This window comes from Elaeis guineensis, chromosome 12, assembly GCF_000442705.2.
Source record: "Elaeis guineensis isolate ETL-2024a chromosome 12, EG11, whole genome shotgun sequence".
Taxonomy (NCBI): Eukaryota; Viridiplantae; Streptophyta; class Magnoliopsida; order Arecales; family Arecaceae; genus Elaeis; species Elaeis guineensis.
The window spans coordinates 1028376-1054689 of record NC_026004.2 but is presented as its reverse complement, the minus strand read 5'-3'; the positions used below and the strand labels follow the sequence as shown (position 1 = coordinate 1054689).

Below are 26314 nucleotides of genomic sequence, written 5' to 3'. Positions count from 1 at the left end.
CTCCCAAAACAAAACACCCAGAAAAAAAAAGGGAAAACCGAGCTCCAAAATCTCCTTGGAGAAACCCTAGACTGTTCATCTATGTAAAACCCTAGGTGCCATGGAAACTGCAAGAACCCTTGTTTTCGAGCTCCAAGCCCATGAAGAAACCTAGATTTCTTCTCAAAGCCCTAAACCTAAAGTCCTTGGTAGTGCTAGAGGCGAAAATCTTTTTATAACTGTAGCTTTTCACGGTTCCAAGAACGATGCCGTCTCTGATCTCTCCGGGGAAGATTCACCGCCTGGAGCTCGAGAACTTCAAATCGTACAAGGGATTCCAGACAATTGGTCCTTTTCATGATTTCACCGCGATTATTGGCCCTAATGGGGCGGGGAAGTCCAATCTCATGGACGCTATCAGCTTCGTGCTTGGGGTGCGGTCAGTCCAGCTTCGAGGGGCGCAGCTCAAAGATTTGATCTATGCCTTTGATGACCGGGAGAAGGAGCAGAAGGGGAGGAAGGCCTTTGTCCGGCTCGTGTACCACATGGGGAATGGGTCCGAGATCCAGTTCACAAGAACCATCACGGGTGCCGGTGGTAGTGAGTATCGGATTGACGGGAGGATTGTGATGTGGGACGAGTACAATGCCAAGTTGAAGTCTCTTGGCATTCTTGTAAAGGCACGGAATTTCCTTGTTTTTCAGGTACTAATCTTACATCTCTTATTCATTGCTTGCGTTCATCTTTATAGTATCACCAAAGTTCATTTTTTAGCCATCTCCGAGTTAGCACATCTCGTCAAGGAATTTGGGGCAGGTGCCACAAAAATCGCCAGAGCAAATTTTTTTACATTTTTCTTTAAATTTTATGCTTATTTTTTATGAAGCAAAACAGAAACTCATTGCCAAGTCCCGAAAAGCATGAGTAGAAGATTCATTTAAAAAGCCCATTGGAGAGGTTCTGAATGTTGGAAAATAAAAGCAAATGCTTTTATTTAAAATAAAAGATTGCTTAGTATAATCATCAAGGCAACTTTTCCATTTGATACATAGGTTACTGTTGCTAGTTGGCCTCATTCCTTCATTCCCTTACCGTGACGTTTGAAATTTTGGTTTTCTTCTCATTTAACCGGAGGAAACATTTTTGCCAGTTTCTTGCCAGAATTGTTCCAGAAAAAGTTAAGGGTTGATTGATCTTTCTCCCTGATCTCACCATTCTTTTATCAATAACATGCATTTTATTTTATTACATGTGGGAATTTACACGGCCTCATGGGAGCAAATCTGATGCATTTGAAATCTTTATGTATCAAAATGTCCAAGAAGGCTGCATGAACTACAAGCATGGCCGATTTCTTCATCTTAAATTTTGAATCATATAAAATTCTTCTTAGTTATACCTTGATTATTTGTGGACTAGGGTGATGTAGAGTCGATAGCCTCCAAAAATCCCAGGGAACTTACTGCTCTTCTTGAGCAAATATCTGGGTCTGATGAACTCAAGAAAGACTATGAGGATCTGGAGGAACGAAAGGCCAGAGCGGAAGAAAAGTCAGCACTTGTTTATCAGGAGAAGAGAACAGTAGTCATGGAGAGAAAGCAAAAGAAGGCACAAAAGGAAGAGGCTGAAAAACATTTGCGCCTGCAAGATCAACTGGTATAACTTATTAGTATGCATCATTATGCATTTTATTACTTCCAACTTGTTATTTTCGTGAAAGATTTATTTGATGGGGTCTGTTGAAGAATCATGATTGTAGCTATCCACTCCTGCTAGAACTTTGGCATAATTCTGCAGGTTCGTATTGATTACAAACTTAGTCATGTACAAGTTTATTAATTCCAATGCCAAAACTGCTGGTTCCCGATTCATTTAACCTTTTAGATTAGATTACTTTTATCAGCTATAGTTGCTGTCTGGTTTGGTTTGCAAAGAATGTTTTGGCTATTTTCTTTGTTCTACAATGGTGCAACAGTTGGTTATGTATTGCACAAACCTAGGACCTTTATAAGTTGTAACACATTGTATGTCCCTTCAAGATAATGATCACAAGCAAACACTTCTGTTGAACATGCCTCTAATCATTATCGATCTTGACCATATCTCCATGGTATTATGTCTTTATGGTATGGTAGCTTTGTATCCTTTTTGTTATTCATAGAGGACCAAAAATAGAATGATATTTCAAGAGGTTGACAGATGTACCAGCTACAATGACTATGGTAGTGAGATAGTCTACTAGCTTTACATGTTAGCTGCATCTATTTGATACGCAAGTATAGGTTCTGTTGTGGTCAAAGGCTCGTGGTTCGTGTGGGTTGGTCTCTACTCTCGCATACGTGAGGTATTGTCCACTTCGGCTTCTGGCACTATGGCACAAGGTCTCATAGTTTTGCCCTTAACATGGGATCTTACGTGGGATAGAAGGTCCTATCCCATATATGTTAGAGTTTCTCTTGACTCACAACCAATGTGGGACTAATGATGTCTTTTCACCTACACCATAATATAGCCCCCAATCAAGGGAGACTTCGGACAAGGTTGCGGGAAGTGTACCACAGTCTGTCGGAGGCAAGTCGGCCCCACGATGGGCACCAATATTGCGGTCAAAGGCTCATGGCTTGGGTGGATTGGTCTCTGCTCCGCATACGTGAGGTATTATCCACTTCGGTTTCTGGCACTATGGTATAGGGTCTCGCTGTTTTGTCCTTAAAAAGGTGTCTTATGTGAGAGAGAAGGTTCCGTCCCATATAAACCAGAGTTTCTCTTAATTTACAACCAATGTGGGACTAATGATGCTCTCCCACCTACACCACAATAGGTTCCATATGGTTTTAGATGATCAGTTCATGGATAACCATGTGTATTCTGCTTATGAAGAAACTTGTCCAAGGAGATATATTTTATGTGTATAACATCTGTGTATGCCTTAGCAGCAAGGTCATCTTGACATTAATTATCTACTATTTCAATACATGGCAGTTGCAATTGTAAACTTGCTTTTTCTAATGCTGCCTGACTTTTGCATTCCAACATCCTTTGTTCTGGTAAGCCTCTCATATGCGTGCACCCTTCTTATCTCTAATACTTTGGTCCATTTAGCATTCTCAAATTTTATATGAAACCACTCTTCACTTCTTGTTGCCACATAACCTATAGATCACCTATAACAACACTTATTTCTCCCTCCCTAGTCTGTTTCTTTATGCTAGTATGTAGATGAACTAGAAAATAAATAAATAACAGAAGGGGCTCATATATAAATTTATGACCACATTTATTACTGATATTTACCCTTATTGACCACTGACCAATTAAAATACCTAAAATCATTTTTTTTTCCTATCAGTAATGACATGGATGCTTATATTATGATTTGGGCTAGTGCTAATATCTAGAAGCATGCATGTATCTCTTTAAGCTGGAATTTAATCACTTAGTCTCTTTCATTTCTTGTTTTCTTGCATATCATCTCCATGGCACTTTTTTTAAGTTCTTCAATTATTAGGGACTGATGACTACATCCTCAATTGCATAACATGTAGCAAAAACAAATTCATGTTGGAAAAACTTTTGTATTTAGTTACATTGAGATCATATGATTCATATAATATTCTTTTTGTTCTAAACATCTGCAGAAATCACTGAAGAAAGAACACTTTCTGTGGCAACTTTTTAACATTGAAAAGGATATGGAAAAGATAAACGGTGAACTTGAAGAAGATAAAAAAGTTCTAGAGGGAGATCTCAAGGCACAGGAGGAATCTGACTTTGAAGAAAATATTAAAAAGAAGGAACAAGCTGGATATTTGAAAGAGATGATGCTATGCGAAAAAAAGATTGCAAAGAAAAAACTTGAGCTTGATAAGAAGGTAAGCAATCTTTGAGTTTATTTGGTCAGGTTTCTTGTCAAGTTTTCTTGTATCTTCTATCTTTATTGTTCTTTCTTGTTCTCTAACTATTTCCTTTATTCCATGCTTTCAAGTTTTATTACATTTTACACATCTCTTTTAGGTGTATTACTATATATGTTTGTGTATATGTCCATACTCAGAAGCCTTCTCACATGATCAAAAGTGTATTATCGTCGAAGGGTGAAGTGAGACTATGCAAATATGCAATGGTTTGCATTCATGGGGATACGGAATGGTGGGGACAGCTAGAAAGGGCTGAACGTTAGTAGTATCCAGTGCTTGGTTTAACTAAATGAAGCTGTAACTACCCATTGTGATTATTAAAATGACAATAAAGTGATAGGTTCAAGCTCATCAACTGCTTTTCATTTTTGACACTTTTGCTACCTTTTGTCTGTTTCCCTTGTAATTTGATGACAAATCACCCAATGGTTCATCATCAGCCTTATCGATAAAAATATCGTTCATTTCTTTGTTTAACAGTATTGCTGCATGCCTTTGGATATCGTATGATAAATAATGAAGCATGCATGCCATTCAATACATGCTATATGGTTCAAAGAGATGGGTTGTTTTCTTTTGCTTATTGTGAAAACAAGCCATTTTATTTACTCATAAAACCAACAAGTTTTGATGAGTAGATCAGCATAAGTCTTTTTTCTTTTCTTTTTATGTTTTTTTGGTAGGATTTCTTTGTTCTTTCAAACAAGTTGAAATTAACACGACCCCTTAATTGGAATATTATAAAAATGGGAAAATTTTATTTCCGTTTTTGCAGGTTCAGGTGGTCACTGCTCTCTTCCTCTCTTTCTTTCTTTCTTTTTTTTTTTTTTTTGCTTTTCTGGCAGAAATAACTATTGTTCTTAATCACAGTTTTGTCTTTTATTAAATGCATATTTGCAGAACATATAATGCAAAATTTGACTTTCCGATGCTGTTAAGATTCTGTAGTCACCTTGTCATGAAAGAGTTATGTATGTTATGTTGGTAATTTCCCCTTATGCTGTCTGTGAGATTATTACCTCCAAGGAGTGAGGTATCATGTGCCAGTTCTGTGTTGGTTGGGCACTGGCATGACATATTCCATGCCATGCCAGTGCTTGGCATATATTTTCATGTAAGGCATGCGTGTGCATGAATGCGTTGGCATACAACTGGGTACACAGCTGTTTTGCTTGCCAGTTTGGACCATTGGCACAGCACATACTGGTTCATGCATAATGTGCCAACTAACACTTTAGTTCTTGATTGCATCCAGGGCAGGCACTTGTCCCTTCTTTCTCTCTGTCTCTTTTTTTTAATTTTTTTTTTTGTTGGTCTGCTCTTATATGACACATCTAAAAGTACATTATTTGTTGTATAATCATAATTTAAAAGAGTCTATTTCAAGGTGCTGCATCTATTTCAAAAGAGTCTGCTAGAGTAACAAAGCAAGTTTCTACCTGCTGCATGATGTAAAAATGATTTTTTATCTATATTTTTTACTTTACTGGTATGATACATCTATGTTACAAAGTATAGATTTTTATAAAACATTATTCCTCTTTTTTCAGCAACCAGAGCTTCTTAAACTAAAAGAAGAAATCTCTCGCATTAATTCTAAAATAAAAAGCAGCAAGAAAGAGCTCGAGAAAAAGAAAGAGGATCAAAGAAAGCATGCAAAAGAAATACAAAAGCTACAAAAAGATTTACATGATGTCACTGAAGCTATACGTGAGCTAAATGAGCATGGCCAGGATGGTGTTGGAAAACTTCAGTTAGCTGACAACCAGCTTAAGGAATATCATAGAATGTAAGTTGTCTTTAAAGTTTTTTATTTTTATCATATCATTGCATAATGCAACCAATATCTTGTTATAGTTTTTTTTTTTTTTTTTTAATATTTTGTTTTGCTTTAACAGCACAGTAGAAACTCACACACATTTAACCAAATAATATTTTTCTCTTGTGCTTAATCAGCAACTGTAATGTGACATAGACTAAGGAACATGCAAATAAACAGAAGAAGCCACAACCTTCAAAGTTCTTAGGTGGTGATGTAGCTGCAAAAATTACTGAATATTTTGAGCAATTGTTTTTATTATTTAGTGCAGCTATCTTAATTTGCTTTCTTTCATGCTGATGTTTGACATGCTGTGATAGGTGAAAGATAAATAGCACGTTTGGAGATCCAAATATCTAATATACCTTTTTCGTGCATCTGTGTTATTTCGGAAGAGACTTTTTCTGAATATCAAATGTTTATTGCATCTTACATCATATATGTATCCCTGCTGATTGTTGATATTTAAGGTTAGGCTTTTAGCTTACCTTTTCTAAAGAAGTTTTAACATATAGGCTAATGGGAAATGGCATTATCAATAAGATAGGTTAGAAGCAAAAATTAGAAGCTCGAGGGCTTTCTTATACAAATTACAGGAACATACAACTAGTTAAGAGATATGAAGTCGTGGCTGGTGGACGTCTGGATGCACAAATTATCTAACGTATGACCCATACATAGCATCCTGCAAACAGCATCATGTGATTATTGATGAACTGATATGGCAGAATCATGCTGGTCCACTGCAATGCAGACTGATGCTATGCATACTGATGGATCCTATTGATAGATACATGCTACTTGTAAATGATATTGCACAAGTCAAATACAAACAGATTCTGTATTAGAAAGAGAGATTGCTTTGCTACGAGGGTTTTTATAGTTCTGTTTTATTTATTTATTTAGTTTTTTTTGAAGGGATTTCTGAGTGGAATCACCCCCTCCTCTTCTTGTTTGGGATTTTTCTGAGGGAGTTTCTTCGTTCTTGAGTTATCTCATTGAATTTCAAAGGGTACTTTCATATTTTTTTAATGCTATGCTAAAAAATGGCACTACGAATGTGAGGAAAATGTTATTGTACATAAACTTGTTATGAAAGAGCACTTACATCCAAGGTCTTCTGTACTAACCTGTATTGGTCCCTACTGTACCATGCTGGTAAGGTACCGTATTATACTGTGGTTTAGTTGGGTATATGAATTGAATAGGGCCGTATGGGTCTGAACTGAGCAGAACCACCCCATACCGTTTGAAATTGGGGTGTGTACCATACCATACCGATTGGTTTCAGGTGTGCCGTGAGAAAAAGTGAGAAAAAGTGAGAAAAAGAGTCAGAAGCTATCGCAGTATGGGGTGCAAATCATATTATACCGACCGAACTGTACTGAGCTGATAATATATTTGTATGGTATCAGGATTGAGATTGTGGGCCTTGCTTATATCTATATAAGATGGAGAAACTGAAAAGCCAAAGATCATGATTACATATAAGATAGGGGAGCTAAAAAGCCACCACAAGTTCTAATTATTTAAGGCTGTGACTTGTTTATCAAGAAAAATATGCTTCTGCAGATTAGTTTGTAGTTATATTGCATTAGTTTTTGCTGGTCAGATGTGATATATTGACCAGCACATTTTGTCCTTTTTCTCTCTTGCTAACAGCATCCAAAAGATTTTTCGTTCATAGATTTGCCTGAAACATATTTATTATATTTGATGCTGCAGTAAGGAAGATGCTGGAATGAAAACTGCAAAACTGAGAGATGAGAAAGAGGTTCTTGATAGGCAACTACATGCTGATGTTGAAGCTCAAAAGAACTTCGAAGAAAATCTTCAACAGTTGACTAATCGTGAGCAGGAGCTATCATCACAGGAGGACCAAATGCGAACGAGATTGAAGAAGAATCAAGATACAATTACAAAATATAAGGATGAGCTTGTACGGGTCAAGAAGGAACTGAACGAGATTTCAAAAAAGCGCCAAACTTCTGGGTTAGAACAAACTTTATGCCAAGTTATTTCCATTTATATATCAATTTTATGCAAGTCTCTGTTTTCTCCTGCTCATATTAATGGACTTCCAAGTTTAGCCTCTATTAGTGTATAGTTTATGCCATTTGGTCAATACCCCTTTTTTTTTTTTTTCAAAATTCTCAGGACAAAATATCAGAATTTAAAGCAAAAGGTTGATGAAATAGATCTGCAGTTACGTGAGCTGAAAGCTGATAAGCATGAAAGTGAGCGAGATGCCCGGCTTTCCGAAACAATTCAAAGTCTCAAACGACTCTTTCCAGGAGTTCATGGACGTATGACCGAACTCTGCAGGCCATCACAAAAGAAGTATAACCTTGCTGTTACTGTTGCTATGGGCAAATTTATGGATGCAATAGTGGTAGAAGATGAGAACACAGGAAAAGAATGCATCGAGGTAATTTTTTTTTCTGCTCATTACTTTTAACCTGCTCTACCATGACATACTTTTGCTGGTCTTAAGACAGCTGATTTCATGTTAATATACTCATCTGGTTCTGCGTCTGTTACTTGTTAGTTTGATCCTATTTTTTGCTTGCAGTTATTTATTTATTTATATATTTATTTATGGTTTGCCTGATGGGAAATTTACCACTGACTTATTATGCTTTAACATGTGAGAATCCTTTATGAAAGGGAATCCCAGTGCACGAGGCTGCAGCCTTTACGGGGTTTGGGGAGGGTAGATGTTTGCAGCGTTACCCCTGCATGCAAAGAGGCTGTTACCGTGTTTGGAACCTATGACACCGATATCGCAATGGAGCAACCTTACTGTTGTGCCAAAGCAGAGTCCTTCACGAACTAACATGATATGATTTTTTTTGCATAGCATATTTGACATTGCTGTGTCCTAAATTTTTTATGTCCTCTTCATGTTTCATGTTTCTTCTACTCTCAACTTGATATGGATGACAATGTTATGGTATTGGACCAATAACCATGAAGCATAGATCCTTAAATGGCCTTACTGACTCAATAAATGCGTTTATGTGCTCCCCTTGCAACATATCTCAATGTTTTGCAGAATTTTAATTTGTTTAATACTTTTCATGGTTCTTGAATATATGGAAGACATTTGTGACCTATTCACCGTGTCAGTAGGCAACGTTATAGGCTGACTTCGTTAAAATAAGCTATTCTTCTCTGTGGCATGTTTTCTTGTAGATGTACCTGTTATTCCTATCATGCTCTATGTACAAGCAATTTTACACCAGATTTATTTACTATATGGGGTTATTTGGTGAATTGAACTAGCTAAATTTCAGTTCCTTTTTGCTTCTTTAAGTTGAAAGTATTTGATGATCTGCTGGATTACTTGCTGATATTGCTTATATTTTCAAATGATTAAATTTCAGCTTTCTGACTAATTTATAAGCAATATGGAGACTGCCCCTATTCCAGTTTCTTTATGATATTGTTGATACTTCTCACCTACTATTGTGATCATTATTTTGTGTAATAATCTTTTTGTACTTTTGATGAGCATCAATTTTTCTTGCAAAGTTTGCTGTATAATCACCTGAGCAACTTATTTTAGCATCCAATACCGTCCTTTCTTATATTTTTTATGTATAGATATCATATATTGCATGCAAATTACTGTCCATTTTCTTAACATATATGTTGTCTGGTTTTAGTATTTGAAGGAACAACGTCTTCCCCCTCAGACATTCATCCCTTTACAATCAGTTCGTGTGAAGCCGATAATTGAAAAGTTGCGTACTTTAGGTGGAACCGCACAGTTGGTGTTTGATGTGATTCAATATCCTACAAATTGGAATCCATGCAAGTTTTTAGAAAGACAAAAAATGACTACATGTGCATATACTTATGTTTTCATATTGACTTTTCTTCATGGAACACATTGATATTTGGTTAATGATACAGGTAAGTTGGAAGTTATATTCATATGAGGTAGAGTGCCATGTTTGTGTATATCTTCTTTTGAAAAAGATCATGCTTGCATACATCATTTTACATTTTACCTATTTAAAGAATCTGTGATGAAACTATCTTTTCTGTTATATTGAAGTTTGCATATTTATAATATGCTTATATGCATGGGCACAAGTATAAGGAAGTTCTGTCTTTGCTTTTCATGGCTGTAATGGGAACCATGACTATCAAGCCTTGTTCTGGCTTTTAGGGTTTGGCTTTGGAATCCTCATTTACTAATTATGTTGTGAGCTTTCCAAATTCTTTTTTACTAGTTCCACCTATACAATAGTAGGCCTTATCTCCTCTTTCTAGAACAAGGATGGTGGAACTGTCCTGAACTGCCCAATTCGGGGTGTTCCGAGCGTTATGGTGGCGGACCGGGATGGTTCTAGCAAGCAAAATGAGAAATTGATGATAGAGTGGGAGAGGAAGAAGGAAATAGAGGAAAAGAGGGGGGGAAGTCGGGAGAGGGAGACAGAGGGGGCTCGGAAGCCCTCTTCTGGTCATCCGTAAACTCCATTGGGTGGAGCCCTGTTTCGAATAAGACAAGGGCTCGACCCATTCTTTTTATTTTTTTTCAGAAGCAAAAAATTTTTAAAAAGAATGGTGCTGAGCCCCTGGTTCATTCGAAACAGAGGCTCTGCCTAACGGCCCTTGCGGATGATTGAAGGAGAGGAGGGCTTCTGAGCCCCCTCCCTCTCTCTCCTCCCTCCCTCTCCCTCTCTCTCCTCCCCTCCAAGCTTGTGTTTTGTTAAAACAGGGCTCTGCCCAACGGGGCTTGCAGACGACCAGAGGAGGAGAGGAGGGCTTCCGAGTCCTCTCCTGGCATCTCTCTCTCCCCCCTTTCCTCCGCTCTCTCTTTTCCTCTCTCTCCTTCTGCCTCTCCCCTTTTGGGTTTCCTTGTTTGGTATGCATCAGGACAGGACAGTGGTATTGTACCATATCATACCACTAGCCTACCGGCATGAGTGTCAATTCCAGTGTTGCAGACCTTGGTGTAGAATCTTAAACATATAATAGATAACTTTCCTTAATAGTGCCTCCTCTCTTGGCTGTAGTGTGCATAACATTCCAATTGATTCTTTATCACTTCAAAATTAGCCATGCTCCTCTACCTACCTTTACCAAACCTTCATCATAAAATTCTTATCCAACCATGCTCATCTTTTTGGTTTGTCTCTTTTCATTGCTGAACATCTTGAACTAATTTACGGGCCATGTGTTGCATGTTAATTTTTTCACCTTAGCAATTCTGAGACCACATACCATTTTGAAAGCACCAGTCCACACTATCTTTCCATCTCTCTAATCTATCCCTTCACCTGTCTCTGTGTTTTTTTTTGAAAAAATATTTTGATGGTCATGAAGCTCGATTGGGCCCTCAGTTTTCATTCCTATTTTAATTGATATTGCATTCCATGCATGTTTTGGTTGTATTACATGAAAATTGTACCCGCTTATGTGTTTACAACTAATAAAATGTTCTGGCATAATCTGTTATGTTAAGCTTTTCAACTTACTGTGTAAGTTTATCCCAGATATTTAAAGACTCAATAACTTGAGGTACTTATTTCTCATCATTTGAGAAAACTATTTGGCCACTAACTGGGTTGAAGAGAAATAAGTGCCTAAAAAGGTGCTTTTCAGCTGCTTATCCTGGGTTTTTTCCAGGTTATTCACAAACCCAGCCAGAGCCATATAAGTAAAAAGAATATTAATCTGCATGCAGACTGATCTGTATTGTATTTTTGCACTGATTTTCTCATTTATTTCATCACATGGTATTCAGATGGTCTGATATTTGTAATATGAGCTATTGTGCTTGATGCATCTATGTATGGGTGTGGCATAGGGAGTTGGTAGAACCGAAAATTGCCAAACTACTTGTTGTACTATGGTTGTATGATACTAAACAGCATGGTACAGTTTGTGCATGTTGGGGCAATGAATGTTTGCCGAGGCATATACATTTACTGAAGTGTTTGTGAAGCTTAATGACCCTTAAATTTCAACTTCTAGTTGAAAATTTGTTACTTTGCATGTCGAAAGAGTCACAGTATTTTATATGCTTTGTCTGCTTAACAATTTCACATTCGACCGATCCTTGGAGAAGGCTATCTTATATGCTGTTGGGAATACCCTTGTCTGTGATGGTCTTGAAGAAGCTAAGATTCTTAGCTGGTGTGGCGAGAGGTACAAGGGTAAATGCTCAGCAATATGCTTTATTAAGCTTTTTTTGTTTGTTATGTAGTCCATATATATGTTGCTTTAAAATGTTATTATTAATTGATATGATCTTTGTGTATTCAGTGGTTACTGTTGATGGGATTCTCCTGACGAAGTCGGGTACAATGACGGGTGGAATAAGTGGTGGAATGGAAGCCAGGTCAAACAAATGGGATGATAGTACCATTGAGGGTTTGTATTATGGGTTATTCTCATATTATTTGTAGCATGTTTGCCTTTTTATCTTTTCTTATTGAGTGCTAATTGGTATTTACAGCTCTTAAAAAGAAAAAAGATCAATGGGAATCTGAAATGGAAGCACTTGGATCAGTTAGAGAGTTACAGATAAAAGAGTCAGAAGCATCAGAAAGGATTAGTTGGCTTGACAGGAAAATTCAATATTCGAATATTGAGGAGGTAGCTAGAATGACAACTCTCAGTTAACATGCTAAGTAGGGAGCAGTAACTTGGGTACCTTTTCAAGTTTAGTTTATATAAGTGTTGCTCTCGCATGATTTTTTTTTTTTTTTTAGTTACAGAAAAAATAATGGAAGCTTATGATCTATGTTTCATACTCTTACAACATGTTGTACTTAATATGTTAGATTTCTATTTTTGACAAGACACTATCTGTATAGCTGTTTCACCTATTTGATTTTTTTAATAATCAAAATTTGCATTCTCTCTCTCTCTCTCTGTGGGTATGTGCATGTGTAAATGCATGCGCATTTTGTCTAAGACAGTTGTAATACTTTCTTCTCAGCATTTAGTAGGGGACAACCAGTCTTTGACTTAATTTTTCAAGGTAGCACTTTATGAACAAAAAAGGAACAAGAACTTCTATTCTGTCAAATATGGTTGGACTGCAGTGTTCATATCACCATCATTTCCTATCCAAGGCCATTTTCCTCTATGATAGAAAGTTTTATTTGATCATATTTGACAACCTCTATCTTTCTGTCTTCTTCAGTCTCCCGCATTATTCTAGTTCTGATGCCTTCATTCAAATTAAATACTGCACTTGGATAGGTTGTATTTTCATTTTTTGGTTTAAGATTTGTAATAAGTGATTTATTCAAGTTAACCTCTGGATGAATTGTTGCCGGTCTGTTTTTGTTCCATAGGAAACACTGACTTTAAAGTTTGAAAATTTAAATTTAAATCTGTGATTGGTATTTGGAAGTGGCATGTCAGCTTCTACAAGTTAATGCAGGTTGAGGTTTTGAGGTCAAGATGATCATCTGGCTATTGTCCTTGCTTATCATTTTTTTTAGGGCCTTCGTTTCTCTTAACATGGATGGTTGTGTACTGATATCAGTGTGATGGGGAACTGTGGTTTCTCCCAGGGATGGGAAGTTTATTTGACTTTATGCCTATGTTCCTTTTATCATCCCTGCTATCCTGCTGATATTAGCATAGGTGGGTGAGTATTGATGCCGGAAAGCCTATAATTAGTAGGGCAGCATGGCATGCCATAAGTCTGCAGGAGATTGTTTCTAAGGCTAGAGAGATCTTGGTTTCTCCTGATAAAATCATTTATGACCTTTGATTTCCATGTTTTGATAAGCATGTTGGGAAGCCCATTTTACTTGTAATGCAAGAGTTCAAGCACTATTTATGGAACGCATATTGTTATAAGGTTTTCTTAAATGGTATAAGTCAGCTTGATACTGATTTTCTGAACAAAAACACCATTGAAGTTCTGGAGTTTTCTCCTTTTGTTATGTTGCCAGAAGCTAAATGTAGTTACGTTTTATGGTTTTTATACAAATATTTCCCTTCAAGTACATTTGCTGTGGTCAGCTACTTGTAAATTCTTGAATTCAGGATCCTGGAGTTTACCTGAATGAGTCTGTATGCAGAAAAATATCCAGGAAAAGCTCTTAAAACTAAAGGAAGAAGGGAGAAATATAAAAGAGGAGATTAGTCGTCTAAAGCCTGAGCTTCAGAAGGTGGTTGCTAACATGAATGGTTTTGGTTCTCCATTTGATGGTAGGCATACACCTCTTCATTTTTTAATGGCTGGCTCTCTGTTTGTGCAGTTAAAAAGTCTTGTTGCTAAAAGAACTGAAGACAGTCACAAGCTCGAGAAGAGGATAAATGAGATTGTTGACCGAATTTACAAGGATTTCAGTGAGTCTATTGGAGTGAAAAATATACGTGAGTATGAAGAAAACCAGCTCAAAGCTGCTCAAGAAATGTATGAGAGAAAGCTAAGCTTGAGCAACCAGATGTCAAAACTGAAATATCAGTATGTATTTAACTGTCCTTGTTTCTTCGAGTTATAGATGGTATCTTTTGCTGTCCTGATTTATTTTATGTTGTCATTAATCCATTTTGTTTGTATATCTGTATACATATACCTCTTGTGAGTCTGCTAGCTGTACTTAGAAAATTCTGTATGTTTGGTTATCAAACCCCGTAGGCGATGTATTCCACTAACAGATAAATGCATTATATAGTGGAGGCACATCAATGAGTTCTGATTTAATAGTATGTTAGTAACAATTATGAGGATTATTAGTGTGCTATCCAATGTTCTAAAAGCCAGCCTGAATGTCAACCCATTTTGGTTTCTGGGTCTTGGTCTTGTGGACAGGTTGATCCATTAACCCAGATAAATAAATACATTAAATAAATTAATTTAGTAAATACTAAAAAAGTAAAAATGTTCAAAAATGTAAAAATATAATAATACGTTACAGTATAAGATTTTATAATAATAATCCCCTTACATATGTAATATTTACACCATCAAATGTGGTATTCTCAATTCCACATCTTCTGTAACAAAAAATTGGTGCAAAACTGATACTAGGAAAATGCTAGGGTGTATGATCACCTAACCTCCCTAGTGGTCAGACATAGAAATTTTTCTATTTTTGTTTCAGGGCAAATAGACTTTAAAATCTAGTTGTTCTTGTGTTTTTGTTTCAGTTTTAACATCCATTGGCAGATAATTAGGGATGATTCTATCTTTTTACAGGACTGGCTTATTTTTAAACTTGTGGCCTGTATATCCATGTTTCAAAGAGATGCATCTGGTGGTACAGTTCTGTGGTCAATTTATCACCAGAAATATTCTGAATACTTGCAGTTGTTAGGTTTAGATCTTTTGATCATTTGGTGAAATTGTTATATTAAAAAATATAATGTAGATTTTCTATATTCCTAGTTGATTCTGGATATAAGAAGCATTCCTAAAAGGTAACTTTTTGTTGGAGTTAGATGATTCAGTGCTACTTTTGTTTCAGGCTGGAGTATGAGCAAAAGCGGGACATGAAGACACCAATTGCAAAGCTGATATCCTCTCTCGATTATTTAGATAAAGACTTGAAAGATGTACAGAGAAAGGAGTCTGATGCCAAGCTGGAAGCGGAGAAAATTGCAAATCAGGTGGAAGAACTGAAAGCCGAAGCTGATGGTACTGTTAGAAACCTTACATTTCATTTTACGTCAACTTCTGGATGTGTAATACTTGTGTTTTTGCAGCAATTCCATCTTCAGTAATTCATTTTCTCTGAAGGTGATACTTATTCTACAATAGTGGTTATTGAAGCTGCCTGTCCTTTTTGTACTTCCTTTTTGCAAGCTATAATGAACTTCAAGCAATCTTCTGTTGTATGGTGTAACTCCAAAAATCTAGTTTCTGAAGCCTTTTTTCTTGCATTAATTCATACGCAGTTTAAAATTGGCAATCAGCTTAAAACTATTGTTGCAGCAGAAATTGCTTATGCCACTCAGGTAACTGTCATTTCAAAATTAGAGTAGATGGAGATGTATGAGTAAAGTCAGGTGATGAAGAAGATTATGATGGCAAACAGATTATTATCGTCTCTAGCAAGATTGCTTCCTTAAAGTGTAAAAATATCCCCTCTTGTTTTTAAGGGCATCTTTATCTTTTGGTCATTAAAGTGGATATTTTAAGGACTCTTGTTGTCGTCATTGTCTTTCTTCTTTTCTTTTCTATGTATTTCTGTATTAGCGCCACATATTTTTCTCTATCCATAGGATGTGTATTACTTATCCTTCTTGCTTTTCTTCCTGCTTCTGACTAAGATGCATCAGATTTCTCCATGAGAATTGGTTTATGTAGAGTAGGGCTTGCCCTTTTAGGCCTCTCTATTCAATCTTGTAGAATACATTGCGTCCACAATTAATGGCTAACACACACCAATGGGCCTCATCTTGAATTTTGGTAGTTGATGTATCTACACCCGTGTTACAATTTAGGGCTTGCTGATGTTTCTCACCATCTTTCTACTTTGTCGGCAGGCAAATAGAGGCCAACTTGCTGGCTGCTTTAACTTCTACAACTCGCTCACAAGTATTATGGTGCAGATGCCACTGTACTAATGCTAGTACTTAATTTGTGATTCTCATCCTTTTATTTACATGGTTTTTAAGTCACATTTTGGTCTGCACTGTTTTACAGCCAAGCAACCTCTAGATGACATTAGAAATGTGCCTGGGTGCTTCTGTCATATGGTTCTTGTTGATCTGTTAGGTCATATATCATTTGTGTGACATTGTTTGTGCATTCTATGCAGTAACTTGTGACAAGCCTTGTCATTCAAACATGAATGATGCTTTGATTCTTTTCTTGTTCTATCTTTTTGAGCACATAGTACTTTAGTTTAAATATCAGTCTTACTCATGTCATTTCCAGCATTGTTTCCTGAGAAAAATGTGATCTTTTTCTAATGTGCTAACTGATCATCTGAATCAACCAGGTTCCCTTTTGTTTATCTTTTAACCAACCCTTTTTCTATGTAGAGTGGAAGTCCAAGTCGGACGAGTGTGAAAAGGTCATTGAAGAACTAAAGAAGCAGAGTGCAAGTGTTGCAGGAACTATAGGAAAACTGAAGCGTCAGATAAATTCGAAGGTTAACTCCTACCAAGTTAACATAATTTATCATTATGGTTTCATGATGTGCCTGGTTTATGTGGTAGACATTGTTCCTCGTATCGTTTTTAGGTTATCATGTAAAGATCTGTACCTTTTCTTTCTGGTCAGGACATAAAGTTAATTAAGGCATCATGAGACTATTAGTACAATGTGACAAATTTGTGATAAATTAATTTTAAATTGTTGTTATAATCAAGACTCTGTTTCGGTAACAGGAGACACAACTTGAGCAGCTGAGATCACGTAAGCAAGAGGTGGTGGAGAAATGTGAATTGGAGCAGCTAAAGCTCCCCACAATTGATGACCCAATGGAAACTGGATCATCTGTGACTGGACCAGTTTTTGATTACAGTCAGTTAAGCAGAACATATTTGCAGGATATGAGACCTTCTGAGCGACAGAAGCTTGAGTTAGATTTCAAACAAAAAATGGATACTTTAATGGCTGAAATTGAACAAACAGCACCCAACCTGAAAGCTCTAGATCAATATGAAGCTCTACAAGGGAAAGAAAAGGAGGTGATTGAAAAATTTGAAGCTGCCAGGAAAGAAGAGAAAGAGATATCTGACAGATATAATTCCATTAAACAGAGGAGGTATGATTTGTAGCTATATAGCATTTATGTAGCATCTTCATTTAAACCAAATTCTTTATGACTTTTGATTATATTTTTTTGTCAGTTTCTCTCTTTTAAAATATAGTCATGCAGGTACACATATATTTACACATGTTAGCAGATGACATTATAAGGATTTGTAAGCATTTGCTAAAATGACTGGAGCATCTATATGTTTACTCTAAGAAAAGTTACGATCGATATGGAATTATTATTTTCGTAAGCTATGCATCCAGTAAGTTTGCTCGTTTTGCTTATGCTTTATCTGGCTGAGAGTAACTAAATTGAAAAGTCTTTCATGATATTGTTATTGTGGATCTATCAAAGAGTATACTTTATCAATCACATACCAATGAATATTAAAAGAGTAAATAAAAAATATTATACTAAAAGTACTTTTCAGCAATAAAATATTATTTTTGGAAAAAGTTTAGCCATTATGAGATAAATAATTGAAAAGTTAAATAAGATAAAAAATGTATGTGCACCCAAAACTATGAAGTAATTGCTTTATGCTCATTACAGTCTGATTGGGAGGGAGAGAACCAAAACACTATCTTATGCTCATTCATTGCAAAGGTTCATTTAATACAGTAGTGCTCTTATTCACATATGTTTTATCAATTACTTAAGATTCTTCATAGTTGTATTGTTTAAGAACTAAAATATTTAGTTCAAGTTTTCCAATTTGAATATTATCTATCATAACATTTAAAAATTAATGAGAAAGTAATTTCAGAGTATTGCCTTGCACTTCTCAATGATTAGTAAGGGACCATTTTATTCGACTATGAGGCTGAAGTTTGTTGGTAATAAACATGTAGGATCATTTAGTGGTGTTTATGAATTTGATAGCCATGTATTACTGTGAATTGAAGTTTTCCCTAATGGTACAGGTATGAGCTGTTTATGGAGGCATTTGATCATATATCTAAAAGTATTGACAAAATTTACAAGCAATTAACAAAGAGTCACACGCATCCACTTGGAGGAACAGCATACCTCAACCTAGAAAATGAGGATGAACCTTTCTTACATGGCATCAAATACACAGCTATGCCCCCTACGAAGCGCTTCAGAGATATGGAGCAGTTATCAGGTGGGGAGAAGACTGTTGCAGCACTTGCATTGCTTTTCTCCATTCACAGGTACATTTTCTTAGGCAAAGTTGGGGCTTAGGTTTCTTTGATTTATTCGCTGGAATTTTTCTCTCAATGACAAGTGCAACTATACTGGGCCATGACCTGACATTACCCTCTTCTCCTCCTCCCCACGCCATGTCCAGTGCTTGTTCTGAAAGTTTTGCTTCTGCTGGCTGGCACATTCACTCATCATGCTTGACATCCAGTTATTAATAACAGATCATTACTGTACCATTTATTATTAACAAACATTGCTTCCTGCTTAAATAATATATTTAAATCCTTTCTATTTTGATGTTCTAAAATTGTGGGTTTAAGTGTGTGAAAATGATAATTTCAAATCATCAAATCATAAAACTACTACATTCTTTTTTGCAATTCTAATATTCCAACGTGACATCAGGCTTGCAAATGGATTGGGTTGACCCATGACTTGACCCGCTTAGATCCAATCTGAACCGCTTTAAAGGACCCATTGAGCTGGGTCGAGTTCTAAAATGGAACCCATCCATTTTCCAGGTTGGATCTAGGTTTACCGGCCTGAGACGGCCTGACCCCTTTGATTTTGGGTCCGTTTTGGATCTACTCTGTGACCGACCCAAACCTGGTATACTTTTAGGGCTCGCAGGGGATGGTTAAGTCAGTCTCTAGTCTCTTGGATCGAGCTTTGGGATATGTTGGATATACTGTGAAGGACAGAAATTTAAAGGAGATTCTATTGTTCTGTTGGTGATGGGTTACTGATTGTTGAGTGCCACTTTGGCATGATGCTAAGGCCTTAGGATCGGGAAGATATGTATGGAGTACCAAAATAATACTTAAGTTGCTACAATCATGGAAATAAGGCTTTATGTCATGGCTTATGGGGTTGAAGTGTTGTACAAGCTTGATGGTAGGAGAATTACTCATTCCTTGAAGCATTCTCTTAGTCTGGCTGTTATCAGAGAAAATTTGCACCAACTTGTGAATCTTGATTGCTGATCAATGCCATGTGAAAAAGAGTATAACTTCGATAATACAGTAGAAATATGTTAGGTAATCAAGATACATCTAATTCTATTGCATCATTTATTAAATGTTGTGGTCATCCAATCAACAGAAATGCTTTTCATTTTTTGGCTTTTCCAGCAAGAGATCAGTTGAGTAGGTAGAGAAGGATCTATCAAGATAGAATATAGAGAGATCAATAATTTACTATTCTCTATTTAATATGCACAATTAGATCTACTTCCTTGAAGAGATTGTACATATAAGAAAAGGGATGAGAAGAGATTTGCTTGTTGTGATTTGGGAAATGTGTGGTTATAGGATCCTTGAAATAAAAGTGATTTAAGACTTACATTGCCCTTTCCTGTAGGTCTGTTGAATGAGAAGTGTAGGGACTCGGACTTGACCCTGACCTAAATCGTATCTGATCCGGACCCAAATTTGTTTGGTTGGGGCCGGGTTCTACATGGACCTGAGTTGACCTGAATGATTCATTGGATTAAAAGTTCTGGCCGTGGATCCGATCCTACCCAACCTAATCTTCTTTTGGGTTGGATCTGGCTCCAACATTAGGATCTGATCAAAGAATCAGGTTAGATCAGAGACACTCATGACCCAGTCCAACCCCCGACCCATATGCACCCCTACATGACATTGAGCAAAGTTTAATATTTTTTATAAAATTAAGGGCAGTCTTTTCTTCCTGATTATTCATTATAAACATAAAATTTTATTTACACTTACATCTGTAAGATATAAATGTCTCTCATGTTAGAATTCTTCTTCCCCCCATGTTTTCTGTGGTGGATTCTTCTGGGCACTTGGACTCCTAGTTTCACGTGTCATAGTAACATCATTTTAGGTTGAACAGAAAGTACCTTTTGTTCATGTGTTATGTAAATTAGTTTTATGCCATCAATTCATTTTCTTCTGTTAATTTTGTTAGCTCATAGGGTAGACCTTACAGAGCTATATACCTAAAATGTTTCACAAACTCCTTTCCTATCACCGAGTGATACATCACTCAACTCAGAAGCTGTCATGATGCCCTTTTAAAGTTGTCATTGCACTATGTTAATTTTCTTGAGTCATTTTTTATTTGCTCAGAGGACTCTTAAGCATATCAATTTTTGTATATCCATTCTTTGAAGCAGTTTGAGTGCTTGTTTTTCTTGTAAAGGACGTTATATCTAAAAGGTAAGCAAACATATTATTGCAGTTTAACTCACTCTTTGTTTCTTAAACGATTATTTCAGTTATAGGCCATCTCCATTCTTTATACTGGATGAGGTTGATGCAGCTTTGGATAACTTGAATGTTGCCAAGGTTGCTGGATTCATTAGGTCAAAATCATGTGATGGAGCTAGGGGCAACCAAGAGGCTGATGGAGGATGTGGTTTTCAGAGTATCGTGATATCACTGAAGGACAGCTTCTACGACAAAGCGGAGGCATTGGTTGGAGTATATAGAGACTCGGAAAGAAGGTAATCTTCAAGTCTATTTCCTGTGTTTTCACCAATCACGTAGTTATCATTGATTTTCTTTCTTTGTTTTTTTTTGCCGATTATCTTGTCTTTCATATTTGTGGACATGTGACTGCTATTTGCAGCTGCTCAAGAACATTAACGTTCGATCTAACCAAGTATAGGGAGTCATGAAGATCTCCATGGATTTATGGTGGGTTGTAAGACTTCCGATTGTTCCAGTGTGCATATGTATCACTAGCTCACCTACAGGACAGCTGGATTACCTGTAAATACGATTTTGTGAATATTTTGTCTGAGGAAAGAGTTGTTACTTCTAACCATCCTTCAAATGATTGTTGCTAGAGCACCTTAGTTTGAGTTCATTGTAAAGCATGTAGTAGCTATGACTCATCCATATGAATTATGAAGTCTCAGTATTTTTTATATATTTTCAATCTGGCTTTTGGGTAGACCCTTTGCTTGCAATAACTGTTACCGGTACTGCACAACTTCCATGTTGATGATGAATTGCTTCAACCTACACTTTGATGATGTTTTGTTATTTTCAGGGCAGACATGCAGATGATTGGTTGGTGTATGATTGCTGCTTCTTTACCTTTTTTAGCTCTTGTTTGTTTAAATAAAGTGCTAACTGGACAGGGAGTTAAGGAATCAATTAGAAGTTTGAAATTGAATGATATAATCTAAATTTTCATGCATTTTAGTTCCAGCATCCATTCTGAACGATATAATCTACTATTAGGTGGAAATTATCATGGTTTTTGGCTTGATTTTTTTTCTTGAAATCATTGACTCAGATCTTGATGAAATCATTCAATTTATTTTAATTCTGAGACTGTACTTCTTGCCTGAGAGCAAGGTATGCCATTTCGGTGCCGGGATCGGTGCTATATTGTTATTATGTCGGTACATCTAGTATGAGGCTGATTTGGTATACTGAGTTTAGGTATATTTTCCTTATTATGTATCGATACCAAATCAATATAGTCCGATACGAGTTGTATTGTCTAGTTTGGTATGGTATGGCATATCTTGCTTGAGAGGGTGGTTTCCAACTAGTTGAAAGGGTTATGAGCAGGCTAGTGGTTGCAACAGGTCTAGTGGTGGTATTGATGGCTGAATATTTTGAGTGAAGGTGGCACTTATGGTTAAGCATAAGTGTCACAAGGCCTGATATGTCATAGATATGATATATGCTAATTGTCATGATAAGCCAGATGAGCAGCTTTGAGGATTTTCTCTGAGTTTCGGTCTTCCATATGGGGAACTGATGGATTTTATTTTGTTATATGAAATACGATGTTGTATAGACTTGGATGTTATACCTAGGGTCAAGCTGAGGTTTTCGTTTTATAGTGCTGTAGTTTATGTATGATTCAAAGATATTGACTGTGGTTGCTGTCTTAATCGTTTTGTTAATATGCCTGTAGATATCTACTTGAAGATTGTAAATATGGTTGAGAGTAATTTTTTTTTTTTGGTATGTAATAAAGATTAATATTGAAATCCAGTTTCCTCCCGAAGATATTCGATGACAATGCATTGACTGCTCAAAATGCTTCTTACTCTAAATGGAGTACTAATTCTTGAAATTATATTATATGATCATAGTTCTTTTCTTCATTTTCCTTTGAAGGAAATAATGGTCATAAATATTGCACATCGCGATTGTTGGTAGTCAGGGAAAGGTGTTAAAAGTGTATACCCTTTCATAGCAAACTATACAATGGGATGTTCAGTTTGGTTTAACAAATTGTACAAGGGGATGGTGGGCTTGCTTTTGGATCTGTGGTAGACCCTCTTCTTCTTGTAAGTGCGATTTTCTATCGTCAACACCACCTTCCCAGGTTCATTGATGTAGAAGGAATTCCTAACGCTCTCTTCCATCTTTTTTTCCTTTTGAATCAAGACCCTATATGAGCCTTCATCATCTGGGATGAACTCCTCCTTATAGATTACTTCCCATCCTACCGTCGTGATGTCCCAAACAACGGTCACTCCTGGCTGTTCAGTTTATAACAAGATAAAGGAAAAGATCAATCCATCATTAATATTATAAGGAATCTGGTTGTGGGTGAAAAACCCCATACTAATTACCAAGGGGAAAAAAAAACCCGGACCATCTATTCAGTTGCGACATCATAATTCGTGTAATCTTTAGCGCTCTCTTTAGAGAATATTTATTTATTTCAGAGTAAAGTCAAACGATCCCTCCCCCTCTCCCTTGTGTTTTTTTAACTAAAACAAGGAGCAACCTCCATTGGAATTACTTGGCTCAAACTCTTGCAGACACCACTATCAAGATCCGAATCCAGAACCTCCTACGAAACGAGGAGATTTTCAAGTGTGGTAGCCAGTGGCAGTGGGTTATACTCCACTACGCCCAGAACCACCGCTCTTTGGACCATCATAGTGTGCATACAACAAGAAGAAAGACAGGAGGAAGTTAAATGCACAAATATACAACCACACTCCTACTAAGTGATTTAAAATTTTGATGCTGTCATGGTTAAATTTAAGCAAACGGAAAGTAAGATATCACTGTGTGATTTTCAAATTTTACTGAACATATTACCTCAACTAGGGGAATTTCAATGGTTGCCGTACCACCACCTTTAATGACCAACTCTGAGACTGGATTTTCTGGTGAAAATTCATCATCATCCTCCCTTTTAAAGCCACCATATTGTACTGGTATTTCCTCTGGGGCTATATACCTTCAGAAGTATACACCATTAGATATATGAATTTTCTAAGGACACTAGATAAATCAATTGACCATGAGTCTCACTTGAGGAGTGTTTCCAGAACTTTAGAAGGCCTGGCAAATATAAACTTGCTCTTGCTTCTTGGTGTGATGAGGTTAGAAAATAATGCATGGTAAACGTAATACCCGAATGATACATTAATGAATATCTGCACCAAAGACACAGATAGGATGGTAATCAGTTCGGAGTAGATAAATACAAAAAAATTGATGATTCTTAATTGTCAAAGAAAGGTTGAGACTCTGATAGGTTCGCAATATTTTATTTATACAAAAATATGCAGATATATATATATATATATATATATATATATATATATATATATATATATATATATATATATATATATATATATATATATATATATATGTATAGAAAGAGAGAGAGTCCTTTTGAGAAATAGGTGAATGCTGATAGCACATCAAGCGGTTATGCTACTTCCTATCATGATCTGAATTCAGTGGCCAAGCACCATCAGACATAATGATGGGAAAATTTGCCGAGTCTGCAAGACCAGGAGAGAACCAGACTCGCTTCGGGGACTCGGAGCGTATCATCGGTGTAAGCAGGCAGAGTCCCGGTTCGTAGTACTTGCGATTTGAAATTTAACTCTTTGGGATTAGACGAGATACATAAAAGCCATGCATAGCCTTACATTCTTGACGACGAATTCCGGATAGTTGTCCTGGAGAACGGAGACGACCTTCTTGGTGGCGCTGCGGAGCTCCTTCATGTCGGGGCCGCAGGAGTCCTTGAGGTCTATGACTTGAAGAAGCAAGGATCCCGCTCCCCCGGGCTTGAAGCTGAGCTGCTGGATGCCCTTCTCCATGAACCCAACCCTCCACCGCAGAAAGCTGTCGCGCCTCTGCTTGCTCCCGAAGGTCTTGCGGTACAAATCCTTGTCTTTGAACGCCCCGCAGATGTTGTAGCACACGGGGTGGCCCTCCTTGTCCGTGCCATTCACGTAGGCCGCGTCATCCAGCTCGGCCAGCCCCAAATCCTCGTCCTCCAAGATGTTGTCCGCTCCGAATTCCCTTCTCCATCGTAAGGTCTTTTGGAGCATCGCAAATGCGTCGGAGACCTTGAATTCCCTTGCCCGCAGAAACTTGAGGAGGATGACGTCGGTCCCTTCGTGGCCATGGCTTGGCAACAGTGGAATGCCCCACAACGAAACCTCGCGCAGATCCTCCACCCCGCACGCGACGCGGCTCTTGCTCTTCTCGCGCCCGGACGGTTTCACCAGCTGCTGGGTGCCGACGATCGCCTCTTCCACTCTCGCCCGGAACTCATGCAGAGCTTTCTTTTCGCAGGGCCTGAGATCTTCATCGGAGGATTTAGGCTCGGGCATCGATGCCATGGCCATGGCTTCCTTCCGGTGATGGTGGATGGGAAGCCAAGGCCCCGTGGATCTGGGAATGGTTGGTGGTGGTGGGGGGAGACGAGCATGGCAAGGTTTTCTTGGTAACGGGAGATGGGTCAAGACAGCCGGGCCAGTTGGGTTAGCGGAGGCAGGATGGTTGGCTGAGGGGTGCTTGAACCGTTCAAACACCGACATCGTTGGTGCTGGAATTGTAGGGTCGCAGTTATCACGTTGTCCTTCGTAAACGAACACTTGGGGGATAGCCCTGCTTTATGTATGCGTGTCCAAATTACAATGGGTTTAGATAAAAACTAATATGGGTTCGGGTGACTCATTTCTGAGTTCACACCTTTGTTTATCACTTTTTTTCAGATTTTTTTTTTTTTTTTTTGTTTTTTTTTAGGATTTCCGACTTTCGGGTCTCTATTAGCCCTTCTAAATTTGTTCTTGGGAACTTGCCATGTGGATAGCTACCACCATCATTCTTGGTACCCCTAGCTGATCCGCAAGAATCCTCTAACTCCACTGCTTCACGTACCTGCTTGTACTATATTTGCTACTTTGGGAACAGTTCATACAATTATCATTGATTATTTTGTTCTGTTTCAGCTTTTCTTTTTAATCTTATGTACTACTTTGGTTTTCTATCTGCTGATGAAGTCTGTACATGAATTTTTACTTATGCATTAATAAAGTCGACTTCTTGTCCCAAAAAAAAAAAAAAGAAAAAAAAAGAAGAACGCATGAAAATGGTTAAATACAATGCGTACCAAAAGTCATCGAAACAACTTCTTGCGGAAATTTATCTCCTACTACGTTAGATTGACTGTAAAACATCCCATGTCCACCATCTCTTGCATGAATCTAATGTATATCCTCCACCATCAGCAAAACATCCCGAGGGATCAAATGTCTCGACTCCTAATCTGTGTGCGTATCTGCGTGGTGAAAAAATAAATTAAATAAAATTAACCACATAACTCTAGGATCGCGTGGCCTAATGGATAAGGCGCTCGCCTCCGGAGCGGGAGATTGTGGGTTCGAGTCCCACCGTGATCGGTTGTTAAGTTTTTAACCCTACCCCCCACTTTGTTCTATAGTCACATCTTTATTTCTAACTAGCCTCTGTAAAGTT

General features: G+C 37.3%; 2 protein-coding genes and 1 non-coding gene across 3 annotated transcripts; 2 read left to right on the top strand and 1 right to left on the bottom strand.

The window, feature by feature from the left end:
- On the top strand, positions 1-21500 carry LOC105055686 (structural maintenance of chromosomes protein 1). Its single transcript, XM_073246445.1, has 18 exons — positions 1-683; positions 1399-1635; positions 3618-3851; positions 5447-5685; positions 7441-7707; positions 7873-8143; positions 9384-9510; positions 11778-11885; positions 11995-12102; positions 12188-12327; positions 13773-13862; positions 13953-14161; positions 15165-15334; positions 16687-16796; positions 17035-17414; positions 18332-18583; positions 20821-21048; positions 21174-21500. The coding sequence occupies exons 1-18, from the start codon at positions 246-248 to the stop codon at positions 21220-21222; spliced, it is 3657 nt and encodes a 1218-aa protein (XP_073102546.1). The 5' UTR covers positions 1-245; the 3' UTR covers positions 21223-21500.
- Positions 21501-22672: 1172 nt separating this feature from the next.
- On the bottom strand, positions 22673-25408 carry LOC105055685 (patellin-6). Its single transcript, XM_010937605.4, has 4 exons — positions 24475-25408; positions 23843-23967; positions 23627-23768; positions 22673-23055 (listed from the first exon to the last, which is right to left on the bottom strand). The coding sequence occupies exons 1-4, from the start codon at positions 25372-25374 to the stop codon at positions 22771-22773; spliced, it is 1452 nt and encodes a 483-aa protein (XP_010935907.2). The 5' UTR covers positions 25375-25408; the 3' UTR covers positions 22673-22770.
- Positions 25409-26165: 757 nt separating this feature from the next.
- On the top strand, positions 26166-26238 carry TRNAR-CCG (transfer RNA arginine (anticodon CCG)). The gene has a single exon. It is a non-coding gene; the product is annotated as a tRNA-Arg (tRNA).
- The last annotated feature ends 76 nt before the right edge of the window (positions 26239-26314 follow it).

What these genes read in the sequence shown, in the direction of transcription:
- LOC105055686 (XM_073246445.1), top strand. Translation starts at nt 246, where the DNA reads ATGCCGTCTCTGATCTCTCCGGGGAAGATTCACCGCCTGGAGCTCGAG. An exon ending in GGATGATAGTACCATTGAGG is followed by an intron (nt 12,103 to 12,187) that starts GTTTGTATTATG and finishes TGGTATTTACAG; the next exon opens with CTCTTAAAAAGAAAAAAGAT. An exon ending in TTGCTTTTCTCCATTCACAG is followed by an intron (nt 18,584 to 20,820) that starts GTACATTTTCTT and finishes CGATTATTTCAG; the next exon opens with TTATAGGCCATCTCCATTCT.
- LOC105055685 (XM_010937605.4), bottom strand. Translation starts at nt 25,374, where the DNA reads ATGTCGGTGTTTGAACGGTTCAAGCACCCCTCAGCCAACCATCCTGCC. An exon ending in CGGAATTCGTCGTCAAGAAT is followed by an intron (nt 23,968 to 24,474) that starts GTAAGGCTATGC and finishes TCTTTGGTGCAG; the next exon opens with ATATTCATTAATGTATCATT. An exon ending in TTGAAATTCCCCTAGTTGAG is followed by an intron (nt 23,056 to 23,626) that starts GTAATATGTTCA and finishes TAAACTGAACAG; the next exon opens with CCAGGAGTGACCGTTGTTTG.